The sequence below is a fragment of the Balaenoptera borealis genome (assembly GCF_965194805.1).
Source record: "Balaenoptera borealis genome assembly, chromosome: 10".
NCBI classification, from domain to species: Eukaryota; Metazoa; Chordata; class Mammalia; order Artiodactyla; family Balaenopteridae; genus Balaenoptera; species Balaenoptera borealis.
Genome location: NC_138874.1, coordinates 10061390 through 10080662, shown reverse-complemented (window position 1 = coordinate 10080662; position 19273 = coordinate 10061390). Strand labels below are relative to the sequence as shown.

General features: G+C 39.3%; 1 protein-coding gene across 4 annotated transcripts in view; it reads right to left on the bottom strand.

The window, feature by feature from the left end:
* The window catches only part of LYST (lysosomal trafficking regulator), a 188797-nt gene that overhangs the window by 36748 nt on the left and 132776 nt on the right, over nucleotides 1-19273 (bottom strand). For all 4 annotated transcript variants that reach the window (XM_082407545.1, XM_082407547.1, XM_082407546.1 and 1 more), the window contains 4 exons: nucleotides 18067-18219; nucleotides 13827-14071; nucleotides 9205-9271; nucleotides 7671-7827 (listed from right to left, as the gene is read on the bottom strand). In XM_082407545.1, the coding sequence (XP_082263671.1) occupies nucleotides 7671-7827; nucleotides 9205-9271; nucleotides 13827-14071; nucleotides 18067-18219 (622 nt within the window). The remainder of the gene's footprint in view (nucleotides 1-7670; nucleotides 7828-9204; nucleotides 9272-13826; nucleotides 14072-18066; nucleotides 18220-19273) is intronic.

The following is a 19273-nucleotide window of genomic DNA, read 5'->3' as shown; positions in this document are numbered from 1 at the left end:
TGCATATAGGAGGCTCTCAACTGGATGTCAAATTAACTAAGGATAATTAGCCTGGGAATAAACAAGAGTGAGAGGAGAAGGGGGACAGGGCAGTAATGTTCAAATATTTGAACAGCTGTCATACAGAACGTTTGTTTTGCGTACAGACAGAGGAACAAATATAAGAAAGCCCCTTTTATAGACCAAGTAGTCTACAGTCTATAAAATTCATTCCTCCAAGAGGCTGCATATGAGTATAAAAATATACAGAAGTTCAAGAAGGGTTGAGTAAATGAACGGATAATGATTCCATAAATGATTCTGGGCACCAGGAGGAACAACTACAGGACTAGTACCACGGTTCTCACTGGAAACTGATACGTGAGTGTGTCCCTGTTTGCACGCAAAGCAGTAACTTCGTCTCTATCTAGGTCATCCTCAGGCCTGAGGGCTGCCACTGAAAATGCCGAGGTAGAAGATTAACTAGACAGTTACTATGGTGAAGGTGGCAGTGTGGCTCTCCTATAACCACTTACAACTCACTCAGTTGTCAGAACAACTGACAATAACATATTCCCCTTTAGGGGCCAAAGATAACTTAGGTGATCTCAAATAATTATTAAGTTGAACATTTTAAAAAAGTGAATTGCATACACTTTAAAAGGGTAAAAAGGGTAAATTTTACACTATATGAATGACATTAATTTTTAAAAAGTGAATTGCACTTTTATAAACTTAGACATGTTCAATGTGAAGCTAAAATGTAAGACATTAGCAAGATCATGTGGCTTACTGCTGGTTTCTTTTTTTTTTTCTAACATCATTATTGGAGTATAATTGCTTTACAATGTTGTGTTAGTTTCTGCTGTATAACAAAGTGAGTCAGCTATATGTATACATATATCCCCATATCTCCTCCCTCCCACCCTCCCTATCCCACCCCTCTAGGTGGTCACAAAGCACTGAGCTGATCTCCCTGTGCTATGCGGCTGCTTCCCACTAGCTATCTATTTTACATTTGGTAGTGTATATATGTCCATGTCACTCTCTCACTTCATTCTGGCTTACCCTTCCCCCTCCCCGTGTCCTCAAGTCCATTCTCTACATCTGTGTCTTTATTCCTGTCCTGCCCCTTGGTTCTTCATAACCATTTTTCTTTTCTTTTTTTTTTTTAGATTCCATATATATGTGTTAGTATATGGTATTTGTTTTTCTCTTTCTGCCTTACTTCACTCTGTATGACAGACTCTAGGTCCATCCACCTCACTACGAATAACTCGATTTCGTTTCTTTTTATGGCTGAGTAATATTCCATTGTATGTATGTGCCACATCTTCTTTATCCATTCACCTGTCAATGGACACTTAGGTTGCTTCCATGTCCTGGCTATTGTAAATAGTGCTGCAATGAACATGGTGGTACATGACTCTTTTTGAATTATGGTTTTCTCAGGGTATATGCCCAGTAGTGGGATTGCTGGGTCGTATGGTAGTTCTATTTTTAGTTTCTTAAGGAACCTCTATACTGTTCTCCATAGTGGCTGTATCAATTTACATTCCCACCAACAGTGCAAGAGGGTTCCCTTTTCTCCACACCCTCTCCAGCATTTATTGTTTGCAGATTTTTTGATGATGGCCATTCTGACTGGTGTGAGGTGATACCTCATTGTGGTTTTGATTTGCATTTCTCTAATGATTAGTGATGTTGAGCATCCTCTCATGTGTTTGTTGGCAATCTGTATATCTTCTTTGGAGAAATGTCTGTTTAGGTCTTCCGTCCATTTTTGGATTGGGTTGTTTGTTTTTTTGATATTGAGCTGCATGAGCTGCTTGTAAATTTTGGAGATTAATCCTTTGTCAGTTGCTTCATTTGCAAATATTTTCTCCCATTCTGAGGGTTGTCTTTTCATCTTGTTTATGGTTTCCTTTGCTGTGCAAAAGCTTTTAAGTTTCATTAGGTCCCATTTGTTTATTTTTGTTTTTACTTCTATTTCTCTAGGAGGTGGGTCGAAAAGGATCTTGCTGTGATTTATGTCATAGAGTGTTCTGCCTATGTTTTCCTCTAAGAGTTTTATAGTGTCTGGCCTTACATTTAGGTCTTTAATCCATTTTGAGTTTATTTTTGTGTATGGTGTTAGGGAGTGTTCTAATTTCATTCTTTTACATGTAGCTGTCCAGTTTTCCCAGCACCACTTATTGAAGAGGCTGTCTTTTCTCCATTGTATACTCTTGCCTCCTTTATCAAAGATAAGGTGACCATATCTGCGTGGGTTTATCTCTGGGCTTTCTATCCTGTTCCACTGATCTATATTTCTGTTTTTGTGCAGTACCATACTGTCTTGATTACTGTAGCTTTGTAGTATAGTCTGAAGTCCGGGAGCCTGATTCCTCCAGCTTCGTTTTTCTTTCTCAAGACTGCTTTGGCTGTTTGGGGTCTTTTGTGTCTCCTTACAAATTGTGCAGTTTTTTTGTTGTAGTTCTGTGAAAAATGCTATTGGTAGTTTCATAGGGATTGCACTGAATCTGTAGATTGCTTTGGGTAGTACAGTCATTTTCACAATGTTGATTCTTCCAATCCAAGAATTTCTCTGCATCTGTTTGTATCATCTTTAATTTCTTTCATCAGTGTTTTATAGTTTTCTTCATACAGGTCTTTTGCCTCCTTAGGTAGGTTTATTCCTCGGTATTTTATTCTTTTTGTTGCAATGGTAAATGGGAGTGTTTCCTTAATTCCTCTTTCAGACTTTTCATCATTAGTGAATAGGAATGCAAGAGATTTCTGTGCATCAATTTTGTATCCTGCTACTTTACTAAATTCATTGATTAGCTCTAGTAGTTTTCTGGTAGCATCTTTAGGATTCTCTATGTATAGTATCATGTCATCTGCAAACAGTGACAGTTTTACCTCTTCTTTTCCAATTTGGATTCCTTTTATTTCTTTTTCTTCTCTCATTGCTGTGGCTAAAACTTCCAAAACTATGTTGAATAATAGCGGTGAGAGAGGGCAACCTTTTCTTGTTCCTGATTTTAGAGGAAATGATTTCAGTCTTTCACCATTGAGAATGATGTTGGCTGTGGGTTTGTCATATATGACCTTTATTATGTTGAGGTAAGTTCCCTCTATGCCTACTTTCTGGAGAGTTATTATCATAAATGGGTGTTGAATTTTGTCAAAAGCTTTTTCTGCATCTATTGAGATGATGATATGGTTTTTATCCTTCAATTTGTTAATATGGTGTATCACATTGATTGATTTGCGTATACTGAAGAATCCTTGCATTCCTGGGATAAACCCCACTTGATCATGGTGTATGATCCTTTTAATGTGCTGTTGGATTCTGTTTGCTAGTATTTTGTTGAGGATTTTTGCATCTATGTTCATCAGTGATATTGGCCTGTAGTTTTCTTTCTTTGTGACATCTTTGTCTGGTTTTGGTATCAGGGTGATGGTGGCCTTGTAGAATGAGCTGGGGAGTGTTCCTCCCTCTGCTATATTTTGGAAGAGTTTGAGAATGACAGGTGTTAGCTTTTCTCTAAATGTTTGATAGAATTCGCCTGTGAAGCCATCTGGTCCTGGGCTTTTGTTTGTTGGAAGATGTTTAATCAGTTTCAATTTCAGTGCTTGTGATTGGTCTGTTTATATTTTCCATTTCTTCCTGGTTCAGTCTCGGAAGGTTGTCCTTTTCTAAGAATTTGTCCATTTCTTCCAGGTTGTCCATTTTATTGGCATAGAGTTGCTTGTAGTAATCTCTCATGATTCCTTTGTACTTCCGCAGTGTCAGTTGTTACTTCTCCTTTTTCATTTCTAATTTGGTTTGAGTCTTCTCCCTTTTTTTCTTGATGAGTCTGGCTAATGGTTATCAATTTTGTTTATCTTATCAAAGAACCAGCTTTTAGTTTTATTGAACTTTGCTATTGTTTCCTTCAGTTCTTTTTCATTTATTTCTGATCTGATCTTTGATTTCTTTCTTTCTGCTAACTTTGGGGTTTTTTTTGTTATTCTTTCTCTAATTGCCTTAGATGTAAGGTTAGGTTGTTTACTTGAGATTTTTCTTGTTTCTTGAGGTAGTATTGTATTACTATAACCTTCCCTCTTAGAACTGCTTTTACTGCATCCCAGAGGTTTTGGGTCGTCGTGTTTTGTCATTTGCTTCTAGGTATTTTTTGATTTCTTCAGCGATCTCTTGGTTATTTAGTAGTGTATTGTTTAGTCTCCATGTGTTTGTATTTTTTACAGTTTTTTTCCTGTAATTGATATCTAGTCTCATAGCATTGTGGTAGGAAAAGATACTTGATATAATTTCAATTGTCTGAAATTTACCAAGGCTTGATTTGTGACCCAAGATATGGTCTATCCTGGAGAATGTTCCGTGAGCACTTGAGAAGAAAGTGTATTCTGTTGTTTTTGGATGGAATGTCCTATAAATATCAATTAAGTCATTCTTGTTTAATATGTCATTTAAAGCTTGTGTTTCCTTATTTATTTTCATTTTGGATGCTCTGTCCATTGGTGAAAGCAGGGTGTTAAAGTCCCCTACTATGATTGTGTTACTGTCGATTTCCCCTTTTATGGCTGTTAGCATTTGCCTTACGTATTGAGGTGCTCCTGTGGTAGGTTTCTTCCCAGGTATTTTACTCTTTTTGTTGCAGTGGTAAATGGGAGTGTTTCCTTAATTTCTCTTTCAGATTTTTCATCATTAGTGTATAGGAATGCAAGACATTTCTGTGCATTAATTTTGTATCCTGCTACTTTACTAAATTCATTGATTAGCTCTAGTAGTTTTCTGGAAGCATCTTTAGGATTTTCTATGTATAGTATCATGTCATCTGCAAACAGTGACAGTTTTACCTCTTCTTTTCCAATTTGGATTCCTTTTATTTCTTTTTCTTCTCTGATTGCTGTGGCTAAAACTTCCAAAACTATGTTGAATAATAGCATATGTCTTTTGGTTGGAGCATTTAATCCATTTACATTTAAGGTAGTTATTGATATGTATGCTCCATTTTCTTAATCGTTTTGGGTTTGTTTTTGTAGGTCTTTTCCTTCTCTTGTGTTTCCTGCCTAGATAAGTCCCTTTAGCATTTGTTGTAAAGCTGGTTTGGTGGTGCTGAATTCTCTTAACTTTTGTTGTCTGTAAAGGTTTTAATTTCTCCATCGAATCTGAATGAGATCCTTGCCAGGTAGACTAATCTTGGTTGTAGGTTTTTCCCTTTCATAACTTTAACTATGTCCTGCCACTCCCTTCTGGCTTGCAGAGTTTCTGCTGAAAGATCAGCTGTTAACCTTATGGGGATTCCCTTGTTTGTATGTTATTTGTTGCTTTTCCCTTGCTGCTTTTAATATTTTTTCTTTGTATTTAATTTTTGATAGTTTGATTAATATATGTCTCGGTGTGTTTCTCTTTGGGTTTATCCTGTACGGTACTCTCTGTGCTTCCTGGACTTGACTGACTATTTCCTTTCCCATGTTAGGGAAGTTTTTGACTATAATCTCTTCAAATATTTTCTCAGACCCTTTCTTTTTCTCTTCTTCTTCTGGGACCCCTATAATTTGAATGTTGGTGCGTTTAATGTTGTCCCAGAGGTCTCTGAGACTGTCCTCAATTCTTTCCATTCTTTTTTCTTTATTCTGCTCCCTGGCAGTTATTTCCACCATTTTATCTTCCAGCTCACTTATCTGTTCTTCTGCCTCAGTTATTCTGCTATTGATTCCTTGTAGAGTTATTTTTAATTTCAGTAATTGTGTTGTTCATCACCATTTGTTTGCCCTTTAGTTCTTCTACATCCTTGTTAAATGTTTCTTGTATTTTCTCTATTCTGTTTCTGAGATTTTGGATCATCTTTACTACCATTACTCTGAATTCTTTTTCAGGTAGGTTGCCTATTTTGTCCTCATTTATTTGGTCTTGTAGGTTTTTACCTTGCTCCTTTGTCTGTAACATATTTTTTTGTCGTTTATTTCTTTTTCTTTTTCTTTTTTTTTTTTGATGGGTGGTGCTGTATTCCTGTCTTACTGGTTGTTTGGCCTGAGACGTCCAGCACTGGAGTTTGCAGGCCGTTGGATAGAGCTGTGTCTTGGTGATGAGATGAGGACTTCTGGGAGGCCTCACTCTGATTAATATTCCCTGGGGTCTGAGGTTCTCTGTTAGTCCTGTGGCTACCACAGGAGCTCGGGCCTGACCTCCGGCCTGGGAACCAAGATCCCGCAAGCTTTGTGGCACAGTGAAAAAAAAAAAAAAAGAAAGAAAGAAAGAAAAAAAAGAGCAGTACAATATCAAAGAATAAAATACAAAATAAAAGTAGAAAGATAAAAAATATATCAGGAAAAATAAAACTATAATTGAATCAACTGCAACAAGGCAAAATAAAACCACAACAAGAAAAAGAAAAAAAAAGGTGGGGGGGGGGTGGGAATAAGCTAAAAGGAGAGAATGATAACAAAGTATAAAGAATAAAATAAAATTAGAAAAATAAAAGATTTAGGAAAAATAAAAATATAAAAGAATCAACAACAATGAATCAACAAAACAGAACCCCAATCTAAAAGAGGAAAAAAAAAAAAAAACTGTTGGCTATAGGGGTGGGGTTTAGGAGAGGGGTGGAACTTAGGCAAAGGCGGGGTTCAGCGTGGCACAGGACCTAGGCGGGTGACGTTTCATCGTGGGGCGGGGCCTAGGTGGGGCGACATTCAAGTGTGGGGCGGGGCGTCTGCTTAGGACCTGCACAAGGGGAGAGGCAGCGCGTGGAAAGAAGGGTCTCTGGAGTGTGGAGTTCCGGGGTTTGGAGGTAAGGCCCTGCCTGAGGGTGTGTGGGTGGGGTTTAGGCCCAGCACGTTGGAGGGGGTCTCCGAGTGCAGAGGTGGGGCCCCGGGTGGGGGGCAGGGGCGGTGCTTGGGCTCTGCCCAGCAGGAGGGAGGCTCTGAGGGCAGAGGATTAGGCCCTGGAGCCCAACAGGCTCCCCTGGTGCCTGAGTGGACAGGGAAAGCGCTGGCCCCGTTCCCCTCCGTTCCTTCGTGCCCCTCCCCCACCATGTGCCCCAGGGCCTCCCCCGTCACCTCCGGACCCCTCACCGTGTGTGGGTCCCGCTGGGTGTAGGCACTCCTCCCCTCCCCCAGCCACCCCTCAGGGGTGCCGGTCCCGGAGATCCAGCCTTTACTTTTGCTCCCCCTTCCCTCCCTCCCACTCCCTCAGGACCCGCGCGGCTGGAGGGGGCCTCACTGGGCAGAGGATCAAGCCTGAGATCTCAGTAGGTTCCTGGGGGTCCAAGTGGGCAGGGGAAACCTGGCCATGCTCCCTTTTGATCCTCTGCCCTCCCAGTGGTTCCCCAATTTCCCCCTTCGGGTCTGGGATCCCTTCCCCTCAGGGGCACCAGTCCCGTCCCGCCTCCACTTCTCCTCCCCCTTCACTCCCCCTGCACCCCACGTCCTACCCGGTCGCTGGGGGTTCCTCCCGTCCCCTTAGGTGTCCGCAGTCCCCCACTGGGGCCTGGTAGGTGCCCTAGTTGTGCGGAGACGCGAATTCCACGTCCTCCTAGTACCACTGCTGGTTTCTTGAAGAGAATTTTGTTGCGGGAATATATACAATTCTTTTTCCTATGGTTTGATTAGTTTCAGTATGTTCTCAGGACGTCAGTCAAGTGTTTTATCCCCGATGACCAATCTGACCTTTGAGGTAGTTATGAAACAACCCTTACCTTGATAGGCTAAAAACATCTTTGTGAATGGAGGCATCCTGACCAGGAAGTGGAGCACGGTGCCGCTGTTGGAGTAGTGGGAACCGTAGTGGTAGGGCTGCACCGGCGGCATCGGGTCGTCTTCCCGGGCTCCTTTGCGGTACTCCTCCTCCAGGTACTGAAGGACACAGGGACCAGAACTCGTGACAGTGAGCTCCAGGCAGAGCTGGAGCCGCCTCACTTGTCTTCTTTCCCATCCTTCTCTGCTGCCCGTTAGACGCCATTCTCCATGGCTTGCCCTCGGCCCTCCTGAGTGTCCGGGGGTCTGGTGCCCCACTAAGGCCTGACCACGCACCGTGTGCACATTCACCCTCTCATTTGCTCATAGAGAACCCACCTGTTCTGTACCCCACCTCCCAGCCCCCTGGCTCCCAACTAATACGTAAATCTAAACTGATAATAATATCAGTTTAGATAATATATATCTAATATATCTCAGCTGATCAAGGGCTCAATAAATAAGAGCTGCCACTCTCACTAGAGATGTCTGTGTCTTAAGAGGGTTTCAAGCTGTAATGCTACATTCTTTAGAGAAATGCTTCTCTAGCAGAGGAACTGCAATAGAAATGTAAAAACCTGTATCATATTATTGGAATTCTTTAATATAACATGTTATAGCTGTTTTGCAGTGGAGTTACACAGAAATAACGAAGACTGTGGTGATTTTTCAACTACTCCTGTCTTCCCATCATAAAGTAAGAAGCTCAACCAAATTTTTAATATCTGTCACTATTCTCATCTCCTGTAGCTTCTGTCTCTAATAACAAAGTCAGGTGACAGTGAATTTTCTGGAGTCACTTCTCTTTGATTCCCATAGCACTGCTGCATTTTTAGCTGCAGAAGAATCAAGCATTGACAGTTATAAAATGCTTGGATGGACCTTTCTGGAACTTTGACATAAGATAACGTGGTGAATATGAGAAAACTGCTTCAGCTGCTTCTACCTTGATACTGTTGTGAAGAATGTAACATATGACTAATGGGTTTTTAAAAATCTCCAGCAGGATTCCATTAATATTAATTTCACAGAAATGGGTAATTAATTTCTATTTTTAAACTTTACAATCCAGTATTTTTTGTTCATAAACCTGTGCACAATTTGCTGAGATGAATAATAAGGGATTATGGTACAGTATAAATATATTGATATTATTATATATAACACTAGGGGATACAAATAGCAGGTCCCTGGAAATCTTTGTGATTTTTATAAGGAATATAATTATTTATATATTTGAACATTGCAACGGATTATGAGCTTCCAATTTATGTAACAGTAAGTGTATTTCTTTTTCTGGGCAAAGTGCTTTCAGAGAATTAAGACAGAGAATAATATTTAAAATCACATGATGATTTCCAGTTGTCTGTCAATCAAAGCACAAGGAAGTGGGAAACAGAAAAATCAATACTATACGTTTAAAATTAGGTAAAACAGTCTGTAAAACAAAAATCCAGTTTTTACTTATCAAAATACATGAGGAAAAACTAAACCTACCTTGTATGTGTCCACGTAACGATCTTCTTTTTCTTTGTACTGCACAGCTATGGGCTTGGAGAGATTTCTACAAAGGAAGAGATGATGGAAAACATCGAAGTATGCTGATACTGTCAGGATTAAGCTGCCTTAGATGTTTACAAGTAAGTAAGTGGTCAACAAAATACTCAGCCCTTGGTTTAGCGCTTACACATGTTGCTTTGCAATTAAGTCACAATTATGATTTCATAACCTATGAAGATAGAATTTTTCTAAACAGATGCGTACCATTATTAGGAATTCCTGACTTATGAGTAACCTACACAAGAAGAGCTGCTGTTCTCCCTCCCTTCTCTGGTTCCTCTACTTCCTCCAAATCATAACTGATGCTGCCCATGGCAGCTGATTCCTACCAAGCCCTGGAAGTTCCTGCCCCCATTTCCAGATTCTATACCCAGCTCGGCAAGGAAGAGTGAAGGGCAGTTTGGACAGGAGATATGATCATGAGGAGATGTTATGTAATTACTAGGTTAGTGAAAACTGAAGAAACAACGCATGCTTAAAATGACCACCCTGAGATCTGGAGTGCGAGTACTGACAGAAACATTTTGTTAGCTAATTCGCGGAGAGTGACTGACACCATGTGCACAGTGTAGCAAACGTGTGCGCGCGTGTGCATGTCTGTGCTGGTGTTCACACTGTATCAGGGAGGGAAGAGAACTCAAGGATGAATCTCCACTTTCACAAGCTACAGAGTCAAGCAGCATCTCTGTGAGGCCCAGGAAAGAGCAAGAGAACAAGATCCAACGAGGAAGGGCAGGCTTCTCCGGCGGAGGTGCCATCTGGTCTGGCACCGGGATGGGACCACCTGGAGTTTCAACATCTGGCACCACAACGAGATCAACATCAAGATTTGCTCAAGTTTCAGTTAAGTCAAACCAGGTCTGCTTAGCCAGATGCTGATATATCTATTTTTTGGGAAAATTATTTCCTAGGGATATTAAAATTAGTGATAGCAAACACATTAATTTCATTTTTGAGACTTTGATAATCCTAAAAACTTTGTTAAAAAGTAAAGACAGTTTTATAGCATAGATACAAATTCACCTCAATATAGGAGAAATCATATTCAAGATCCTGGCATGCAATTTTTTTCTAAACAGTGTAAGTAGTTTTTTGGAACACAGGTAATACTGTTGTGGTTGGAAAATCAGAAGTTACTGATGAGCGAATAGAATAAACCAAAAATCAACCACAGTACTACTACTCACAATGTATCTGGAAGGGTACATACCTTTCCAGATGCTCTCTCCTTATTTGTGTATGTATAATTACTTTTTAAATAAAAATCTCCCCCTCCCCCATAATATACATTTCTACAATATCATTCTTTTTTTTTAAAATATAAATTTATTTATTTATTTATTTTTGGCTGTTTTGGGTCTTTGTTACTGCGCGTGGGCTTTCTCTAGTTACGTTGAGCGGGGGCTACTCTTTGTTACGGTGTGCGGGCTTCTCATTGCGGTGGCTTCTCTTATTGCGGAGCACGGGCTCTAGACATGCGGGCTTCAGTAGTTGTGCCTTGCGGGCTCTAGAGCGCAGGCTCAGTAGTTGTGGCGCATGCGCTCAGTAGTTGTGGTGCACGGGCTTAGTTGCTCCACAGCATGTGGGATCTTCCCGGACCACGGCTTGAACCCGTGTCCCCTGCATTGGCAGGCGGATTCTTAACCACTGCGCTACCAGGGAAGCCCTCAGTAGTGTAAAAATTTAAATGTACATTAGCAGTGTATAAAAATGTCTAAAAGCTAAATAATGTGCCATTTGCTCATTTTTAAATTGACAAATACATTAAATTGAATCTGATTTCTTGAAAACTGTCTGAACTAGGCCTAGTTCAGACTAGGCCTAACTATTCAGCAGTTATAATTAAAATATTCTAATACACTAAGTAGTATATTGGCAGTCAATTTTTCTTTAAACTACATAGATAATTTTTTAATTGAAGTGTAACGGACATATAACACTATATTAGTTTCAGGTGTCCAACATAACGATTCGATATTTATATGTTCAATATTACAAAATGATCACCACAGTAAGTCTAGGTACCAGCCATCACCACACGTAGTTACAGGACTTTTCTTGTTGTGCTGAGAACTTTTAAGATTTACTCTCTCAGCAACTTTCAATCATGTAATGCAGTGTTATTAGCTAAGGTCATCGCGCTGTGCGTTGCATCCCAGGGCTCATTTCATAACTGGCAGTCTGTACCTTTTGACTCCCTTCACCTATTTTGCCACAATCCCACCCCCCCAATGCTTCTGGCAACCACCGATCTGTTCTCTGTATCAATGAGGTTTTCTGTTTGTTCCGTTTTTGTTTTGTTTTTATTTTTAGATTCCACATACAAGTGAGATCATACTTATTTGTATGGTATTTGTCTTTGACTGACTTGTTTCACTTAGCATAATGCCCTCAAGGTCCATCCATGCTGTCACAAGATTTCATTCTCTTTTATGGATAAATAGTATCCCATCGTGTGTGTGTGACATTTTATGTATCCATTCATCCACAGATGGACACTTAGGTTGTTTCTGTATCTTGGCTACTATAAATAATGCTGCAGTGAACATGGGGGTGCAGATATCTTTTCAAGTTAGTGTTTTCATTTCCTCTGGATAAATACCCAGAAGTAGAATGGCTGGATCATATGACAGATCTATTTTTAGTTTTTTAAGGAACCTCCATATTGTTCTCCACAGTGGCTGCACCAATTTACATTCCCACCAACAGTGCACAGGGTCTCTTTTCTCTATATCCTCGCCAACAGTTGTTATTTCTTGACTTTTTGATCCTAGCCAGATAATGTTATTTAAAACTAAAGAAACAGAATATTTCCTCATCAACTAGGGCTATTTGGTTACTCTAAAAGGCAACTCATTCAGGAACGGCAGGATAAAAGCTTAATTCTTTTCCTTAGTTGTCAAATTTCAAAAGCAAGGAATTGGTGCCCTACCCAACAGTGACCAGTGAGTTTAGTTTTGCTTTGTTTTGGGGGCCTTTAAAAAGTGTCAGTGTTAAGTATTATTTAAATTCAAATGTGTTCAATCAACTGTAGTCATTATTCTTTCTGATGCTCAGATTGTCCTATCTTTGGCAGTGAGAGCCACTTCAAGTTGGCTCCTAAGTCTTTTATTTTTTGTAACTGTGGTAAAAAAAAAACGCACATCACAAAACTTACCATCCTAACCATCCTCAAGTACCTAGTTCAGTGGTGTTAACAATATCCACATTGTTGTGCAATAGGTCTCTAAAACTTTTTCATTTTGTAAAGCTGAAACTCTACACCTGTTGAGCAACAACCCCCTATATATCCACCCCCTCTCCTCCTGTCGCCCACACCCACCATTCCACTCTGTCTCTCTGAGTTGACTGCCCTAGACAACTCATGAAGAGGAATCACACAGTATTTGTCTTCTGTGGCTGGCTCATTCCATTTAGCACAACGTCCCCAGGGCTCATCCATGTGACAGGACTTCCCTCCTTCTTAAGGTTGAATAATATTCCTCTGTATGTATGCACCTCATTTTCCCCATCCATTGATCCACAGACAGACACCTGGGCTGCCTCCACCTCCTGGCCACTGCGAATAAAGCTGCAATGAACATGGGTGTGCAAATATGGCTCCCGAGTCCTTCTGACAAGACTATAGTAATTTCCTTGCTCTCTGACACAACAAGATATCGTGGGCTCATCTTGTATGTTTTCTTCTAATAAATGCAGAAGAAATGAGAGAATAGGAAATCACCATTCTGTAACCCCTAGTGAAATAATAGACTTGAACAATAATCATCAATGAAAGAAACAAGTTCAACGGGAGGCTGAACCCACGGACCAGCCTGAGCATCCTTAGAGTGGGATATCACAGGCCTCCTGATATGGGGCAATATAAAGTCCACACCATCTCCTCTAGAGGATTCTTGCCAAAAGAAGTTGAATCTGAATCTAAGCAAGCCTTTAGAAGTAATTTGCAGTCTCTAGGAAGTACAGAGGCTAGAGGAAAAAGCTAAATGCTAATATGGAATGGGGGACATCCTACAAGATAAATGACTTATTTTTGTTTTAAAAACAAGTCAATGTTAGGAAGAAAGAAAGAGAAAAATACATACAGAAAAATAAGGGCTGTTCTAGATGTTATGTCTTTAGACACAAAGCAACCAAAGGTGACAGTGGGCCTGACTCAAACAAATCAACTATAGAAAGACACCTCTGATATAATCAGGGGACATCTGAAAACAGACTGGATATTAGATGATACCATGAAATTACTGTTGATTTTCTTAGATATGATAACGGCACTGAGGTTATGAAAGAAAATGTTCCACTTTTTTCTTAAGAGATGTGTACTAAAGATCATACGAATGACATAAAAGATTTGTGTGGTTCATCTTAAGAAGAAAAAAAAAAGATGACGTAAGTTTGGCAAAAATCTTGATAATTGTTGAGCTGGGGTCATGGTCATATGGGGCTCATTATACATTCATTCTATTTTTGTGCATGTTTGAAAATTCTCACAATAAGAACTTCAGTAAAATAAATACAGCATATTGACAAAGCCAAAAGGTGATGATGTCTTTAGTTACCTGTACACTGATGGATCGCTGAGGTCAAGGGTCTCACTGACGTAGTCAGCTAGGATAAACGGGAACACTGGATACTGCATGAGATCATTAAAGGATCGGCCGGCATGTTTGTTTAAGTGAGTCAAATATTCAAAATTAGTAATTTGTCCAGTATACCATAAATTTGTCAGAGCAGTGATATTGCCATATTCCAGAAGATTAGGGAGGTTATTTGTTAGTATACTGTGGTACACATCGTCACGAACCTATAAGGGAAGGAGAGAAAAAAACCCAGATTTTATTTTTAGGCTTGACATTTTCCTCCAAAGAATCCATGACATTATAGGCATGTTACTAATCTCAAGTCCTCCAAGAAAATACTTTTTGCCCAATAACACTGACTGGTTGGGAACTGAGATTCAAATCCACGTCTTCCTCCAAAGGTTGGGCTATTTATTTATTTATTGAAGTGTAGTTGATTAACAATATTATATTAGTTTTAGGTGTACAACATAGTGCTTCAATTTTTTTATAAATTATTCTCCATTTAAAGTTGTTATAAAATGTTGGCTTCATTCCTTGTGCTGTACCATATACCCTTGTAACTTATTTATTTTGTACATAATAGTTTGTACCTCTTAATCCTCTTCCCTTATCTTGCTCCTCCCCCTTCTCTCTCCCCACTGGTACCACTAGTTTGTTCTCCATATCTATGAGTCTATTTCTTTTTTTTTTATATTCATTCACTTGTGGCTCTTAACCACTATGTTTTGCAGCTGGAGAAATCAGTAAGAAACTAAGAAGTCTGTATAGAGAAGTCACTTATATACAGACCCTAAGAAAAAAAATCAATAAAGGAAAATGAAGAGTCTTCATCTAAATAAATGCAACATGATGTAGTAGAAAGAGCATAGTTTTCTGACAGACAGAACTGGTCTTTTTTCTTGCTTAAACTCTTTGTGTTACAGTTATCATACCTGTAGTATGAGGGTAATAATATTTATTTCCTGAGAATGAAATAAACTATCCTATGTAAAACAGAATACTTGATTTTCACTACTGATTGAAAACTAGTATATAAACTCTTTTTTCAGAGAGGCACAAAAGTTCTGTCACAGAAAAAAGGTATTCTGATTTCTTCTAAAGCAATTAAATGATAACTGATAATAAATGGAAAAAAACAGACGAGCCAGGCCTTTGCTAAAAACAAATTTGAATTACCCCTCTTAAATGTGTATATGCTTTAGGCATAGGAAGGTGAGCCATGGATGTGGATAATCAAAGATGAGACTAAAAGTGAATGAGAAGAATGATCTTGGTTATGGAATAAGCAAGATTACAGGGTGTTTAAGAACCTAAACCTGAAGATCCTGTTTCACAACAATGTGAATACACTTAACACAACTGAACTGTACGCTTGAAAATGGTTAAGATGGCAACTTTTATGTTATGTATTTTTTATGATAATTTAAAAAAAAAGAATCGGTTCAAGGCAAAAACAAAAACTAAACTTATATTCTAAATCTGGAGGTTACAATATGGAGGTTCCTTAAAAAACTAAAAATAGAACTACCATGTGACCCAGCAATCCCACTACTGGACATATACCCAGAGAAAACCATAATTCAAAAAGACACATGCACCCCAATGTTCACTGCAGCACTATTTACAATAGCCAGGACATGAAAGCAACCTACATGTCCATCAAGAGAAGAATGGATAAAGAAGATGTGGTACATATATACAGTGGAATATTACTCAGCCATAAAAAGGAACGAAATTGGGTCATTTGTAGAGACATGGATGGACCTAGAGACTGTCATACAGAGTGAAGTAAGTCAGAAAGAGAAAAACAAATATCATATATTAATGCATATATGTGGAATCTGAAAAAACTGGTATAGACGATCTTATTTACAAAGCAGAGATAGAGACACAGACGTAGAGAACAAACGTACGGATACCAAGGGGGAAGGGTGGGGGTGGGATGAATTGGGAGATTGGGATTGACATATAAACACAATTGATACTATGTATAAAATAGATAACTAATGAGAACCTACAGTATAGCACAGGGAACTCTACTCAGTGCTCTGTGGTGACCTAAATGGAAGGAAATCCAAAAAAGAGGGGATATAGGTATACATATAGCTGATTCACTTTGCTGTACAGTAGAAACTAACACAACATTGTAAAGCAACTATACGCCAATAAAAATTTTTAAAAAATAAATCTGAAGGTTGCCTACTGCTGAAGCTAAGGTTGGTGGAAGAGAATTTATGACAGTTTGCAGACTAACCTCTGCAAGAAACAGGAAACATTTATTCATTCAACAAATATTTATTGAGCACCTATATACCAGCATGTTTAAGGTGCTAAAGCTGAAGCACTTAACAAAACAAAGTCCTTATAGTCTATTGGGGAGACACTGTTGGATGCTTTTAAGTGCTGTGAGAAAAACAGAGCAAAGCAAAGGAGGTAAGGGATGCTTGGGGGTAGGCAGCAGTGAGGCAGGGGTTGCCGTTTTATTTAGCGTAATGGGGGAAGTCTCTCTGACGAGACGACATCTGATCAGGGAACCTGGCAACAGCGAGGGGTGAGTAATGTGGCTCCCAGAGGAAAAGCGCTCCAGGCAGCATGCTAGGGAGCAGTAGTGCCGAGGCCCTGGGGCACCAGCGTGTCTGCGAGAGTCAAGGTAAACAGGGTCTCCACAGACGGCTTAGAGAGAGAGAAGGATAGAATGGCAGAAGGTTAGGTCAGAGAGGTAAGGAAGTGCCAGATTATTCAACACTGTAAGGTCTTTGCCTTTAATGGAGTGACACAGAAAGTGGTCGGAGGGTTTTGAGCAGAGGAATGGCACGATCTGACACACTTCAGCTGCTGTGTTGAGAACAGTCTGAAAGAAGAGGGAGTATGGAAGCAGGGAGGCCAGTTAGGAGGCTAGTGTAATGATCTATGCAAGAGGTGGCAGTGGCTTGGACCAGGATGGTAGCAGTGGAAGCAGTCAGATTCTGGATGTATTCTGAGGGGTGAGCCATCAGAACTTACTGATAGAGTAGATGTAGTAGATGAAAGAATAAGAGGAGTTGAGGATAATCCCCAGGTTTTTGACCTGGCCAATCAGAAACACTGGAGTTGCCATTTACTGAGATGGGGAAAACTGCAAAGAGATTTTGCGGGGGAGATTAGAAGTTCAGTTTTGTCCGTGTAAAATTTGAGATGCCAATTAGACTTCCAAGTGGAGATGCCAAGTAGAAACTTAAATATTTGAGTGGGCATCCAGGGAAGAGGTTTGGTGGTGATATAAATCTGTAAATTGTTACAACACAGATAGTATTTAAAGTCACAAGATGGGATGAGAAGAGAAGAGGTCTGGAGGGTGAGCCTGGGAATTCCTTAGCGTTCCAGTGGTCAGGACTCGGCGCTTTCACTGCCATGGCCTGGGTTCAATTCCTGGATGTTCAATCCCTGGTCCGGGAACTAAGATCCTGAGAACCGTGCACTGCGACCAAAAAATTTAAAAAATAAAAAATAAAATGAAGAGTGAGCGCTGAGATGCCCAGAGGAAGCATCTGCAAACAAGACTGAGGAGGAATGGCTGGTGAGCTGAAAGGAGAACTAAGAAAGTGATAACTCAGAAGCCCAGTGAGGAAGGTTTTTTATTTTTCCTTTCTTTAAAGAAAGAGAGAATAATCAGCTGTGTCAAATGCTGCTGAGGAGTCAAGTAAGATGAAGACTAAGAAATATGACCATAGGGTTTAGCAACACGGAGGTCACTGGTGATGCTAGCCAGAGAAGTTACAGGCGGAGTGGTGAGAAGAAGATCTGCCTGGAGCATTTCCAAAGAGAACCGGAGGGGAGGAATTGGAAGCAGCAAGCATTCACAGTTTCTTCCAAGAGGTTTTCTATAAAGGCTAGCAGACACATAGTAGCTGAAAGGATGTGGCGGTCAAAAAAGGGTTTGCCAAAAATGGAATCTACTATCAAGGTTAAACTACTTTCAGGTTGGTTATACATTCGTTCATTTGCTTTTTATAGATACTGTCACTCTGGGGAATGAGAATTTAATACAGTTTTGGAGGACAAAAATAATCCTAATATAACTAAGTATTTTAATCAGTACTAAGAAATAAGGCAATTTTTATTTGATTTCAGAAACAAAGTTTAAATAAGTTAAAACTTCATTTAATCAGTATGAGTGTAGTTACACTGATCCATGATCGCTTTGAAAAAGTATATGTATTAATAAAGGCAAATTTACCTTGGTGTTATCAAATGCCAACAGGAGTGTTCTGCCATTTGTTAAAAAGATTTCTACTGCATTATCTCTCAATTGCCACCAACGCTTGTGAACTTCTTTAATTTCTTCATATGTCCAGGAAAATGATGCTGGTTCCAATTCTCCCTGAAGGCTCTAAAGACAAAGGAAATAACATGAAAGTATTTGCTCTACATGAAACAGAAATAACTGTTTTAATTTTAGATTGTTAAAAACTATCAAAATGCAATAGAAAGTCTTCCTTTTGTGGCAAAATGGCAGATAAGATTCTCTGAAAATCCTCCCACTACTAAACACTTCAAAATGCTGGATTAAAAAATCTAAGAAAAAAAATTTAAATAGACTTCGTTTAAACTTTTTTAGTAGGCTGTATTTTTTAGAGCAGTTTTAGGTTTATAAAATTGAGCAGATAGCATGGCGTTCCAACGTATAGCTTCTCCGCACTCCGTTTCCCTAATGTGAACATCTTGTTCTCATGTGGTGCACGTGCTACAACTGATGAGCCACTATTGAATAGGTTATTCTTAACTAAAGTCCATAGTTTAATCTTGGTGTTGTATAGTTCAATGGGTTTTGACAAATGTTTAATGACATGTATCCACTATTACAGTATCATACAGACTAGTCTCACTGCCCTAAAGTTCCCTTCTGTTCTATCTGGCAGCCACTGATCTTTTTATTGTCTCCACTGTTTTCCTTTTTCCAGAATGTCATATGGTTGTAATCATACAGTATGTAGACTTTTCAGACCGATTTCTTTTACTAAGCAAATATTCTTTTAAATGTATAGTTGAGCTTGCAAGAAAGTAAGGGAAATGAAATCTCCAGGAGTCAAAAATAAAGAGAAATTTGAAAAACAGCTGTAAGGAGGAAGTGACACTCTGGCCTGCTCTATGTGTGCTTTACTATTGTACTGGGTCCCAACTCATTTCTAAAAGTTGAGACAGGAAATATATTACAAAGAAAATAAAATATTTTAATGAAAACGTGATATTCTCATTCTTAAAACCAAAATCCCCCCTGTTTAGCTTCGACATTCAACATGAATTCAAGTTAATAAACATTAATTAAGCATCTACAGGCAAGGTGCTCTGCTAAGTGCTCTGCATAAAATAAATCTATGTATGATAAAAAGGAGGAACGAGATATTTGCACCCACTTTTAAAAGGCAAGATAGCAAATGTCATAC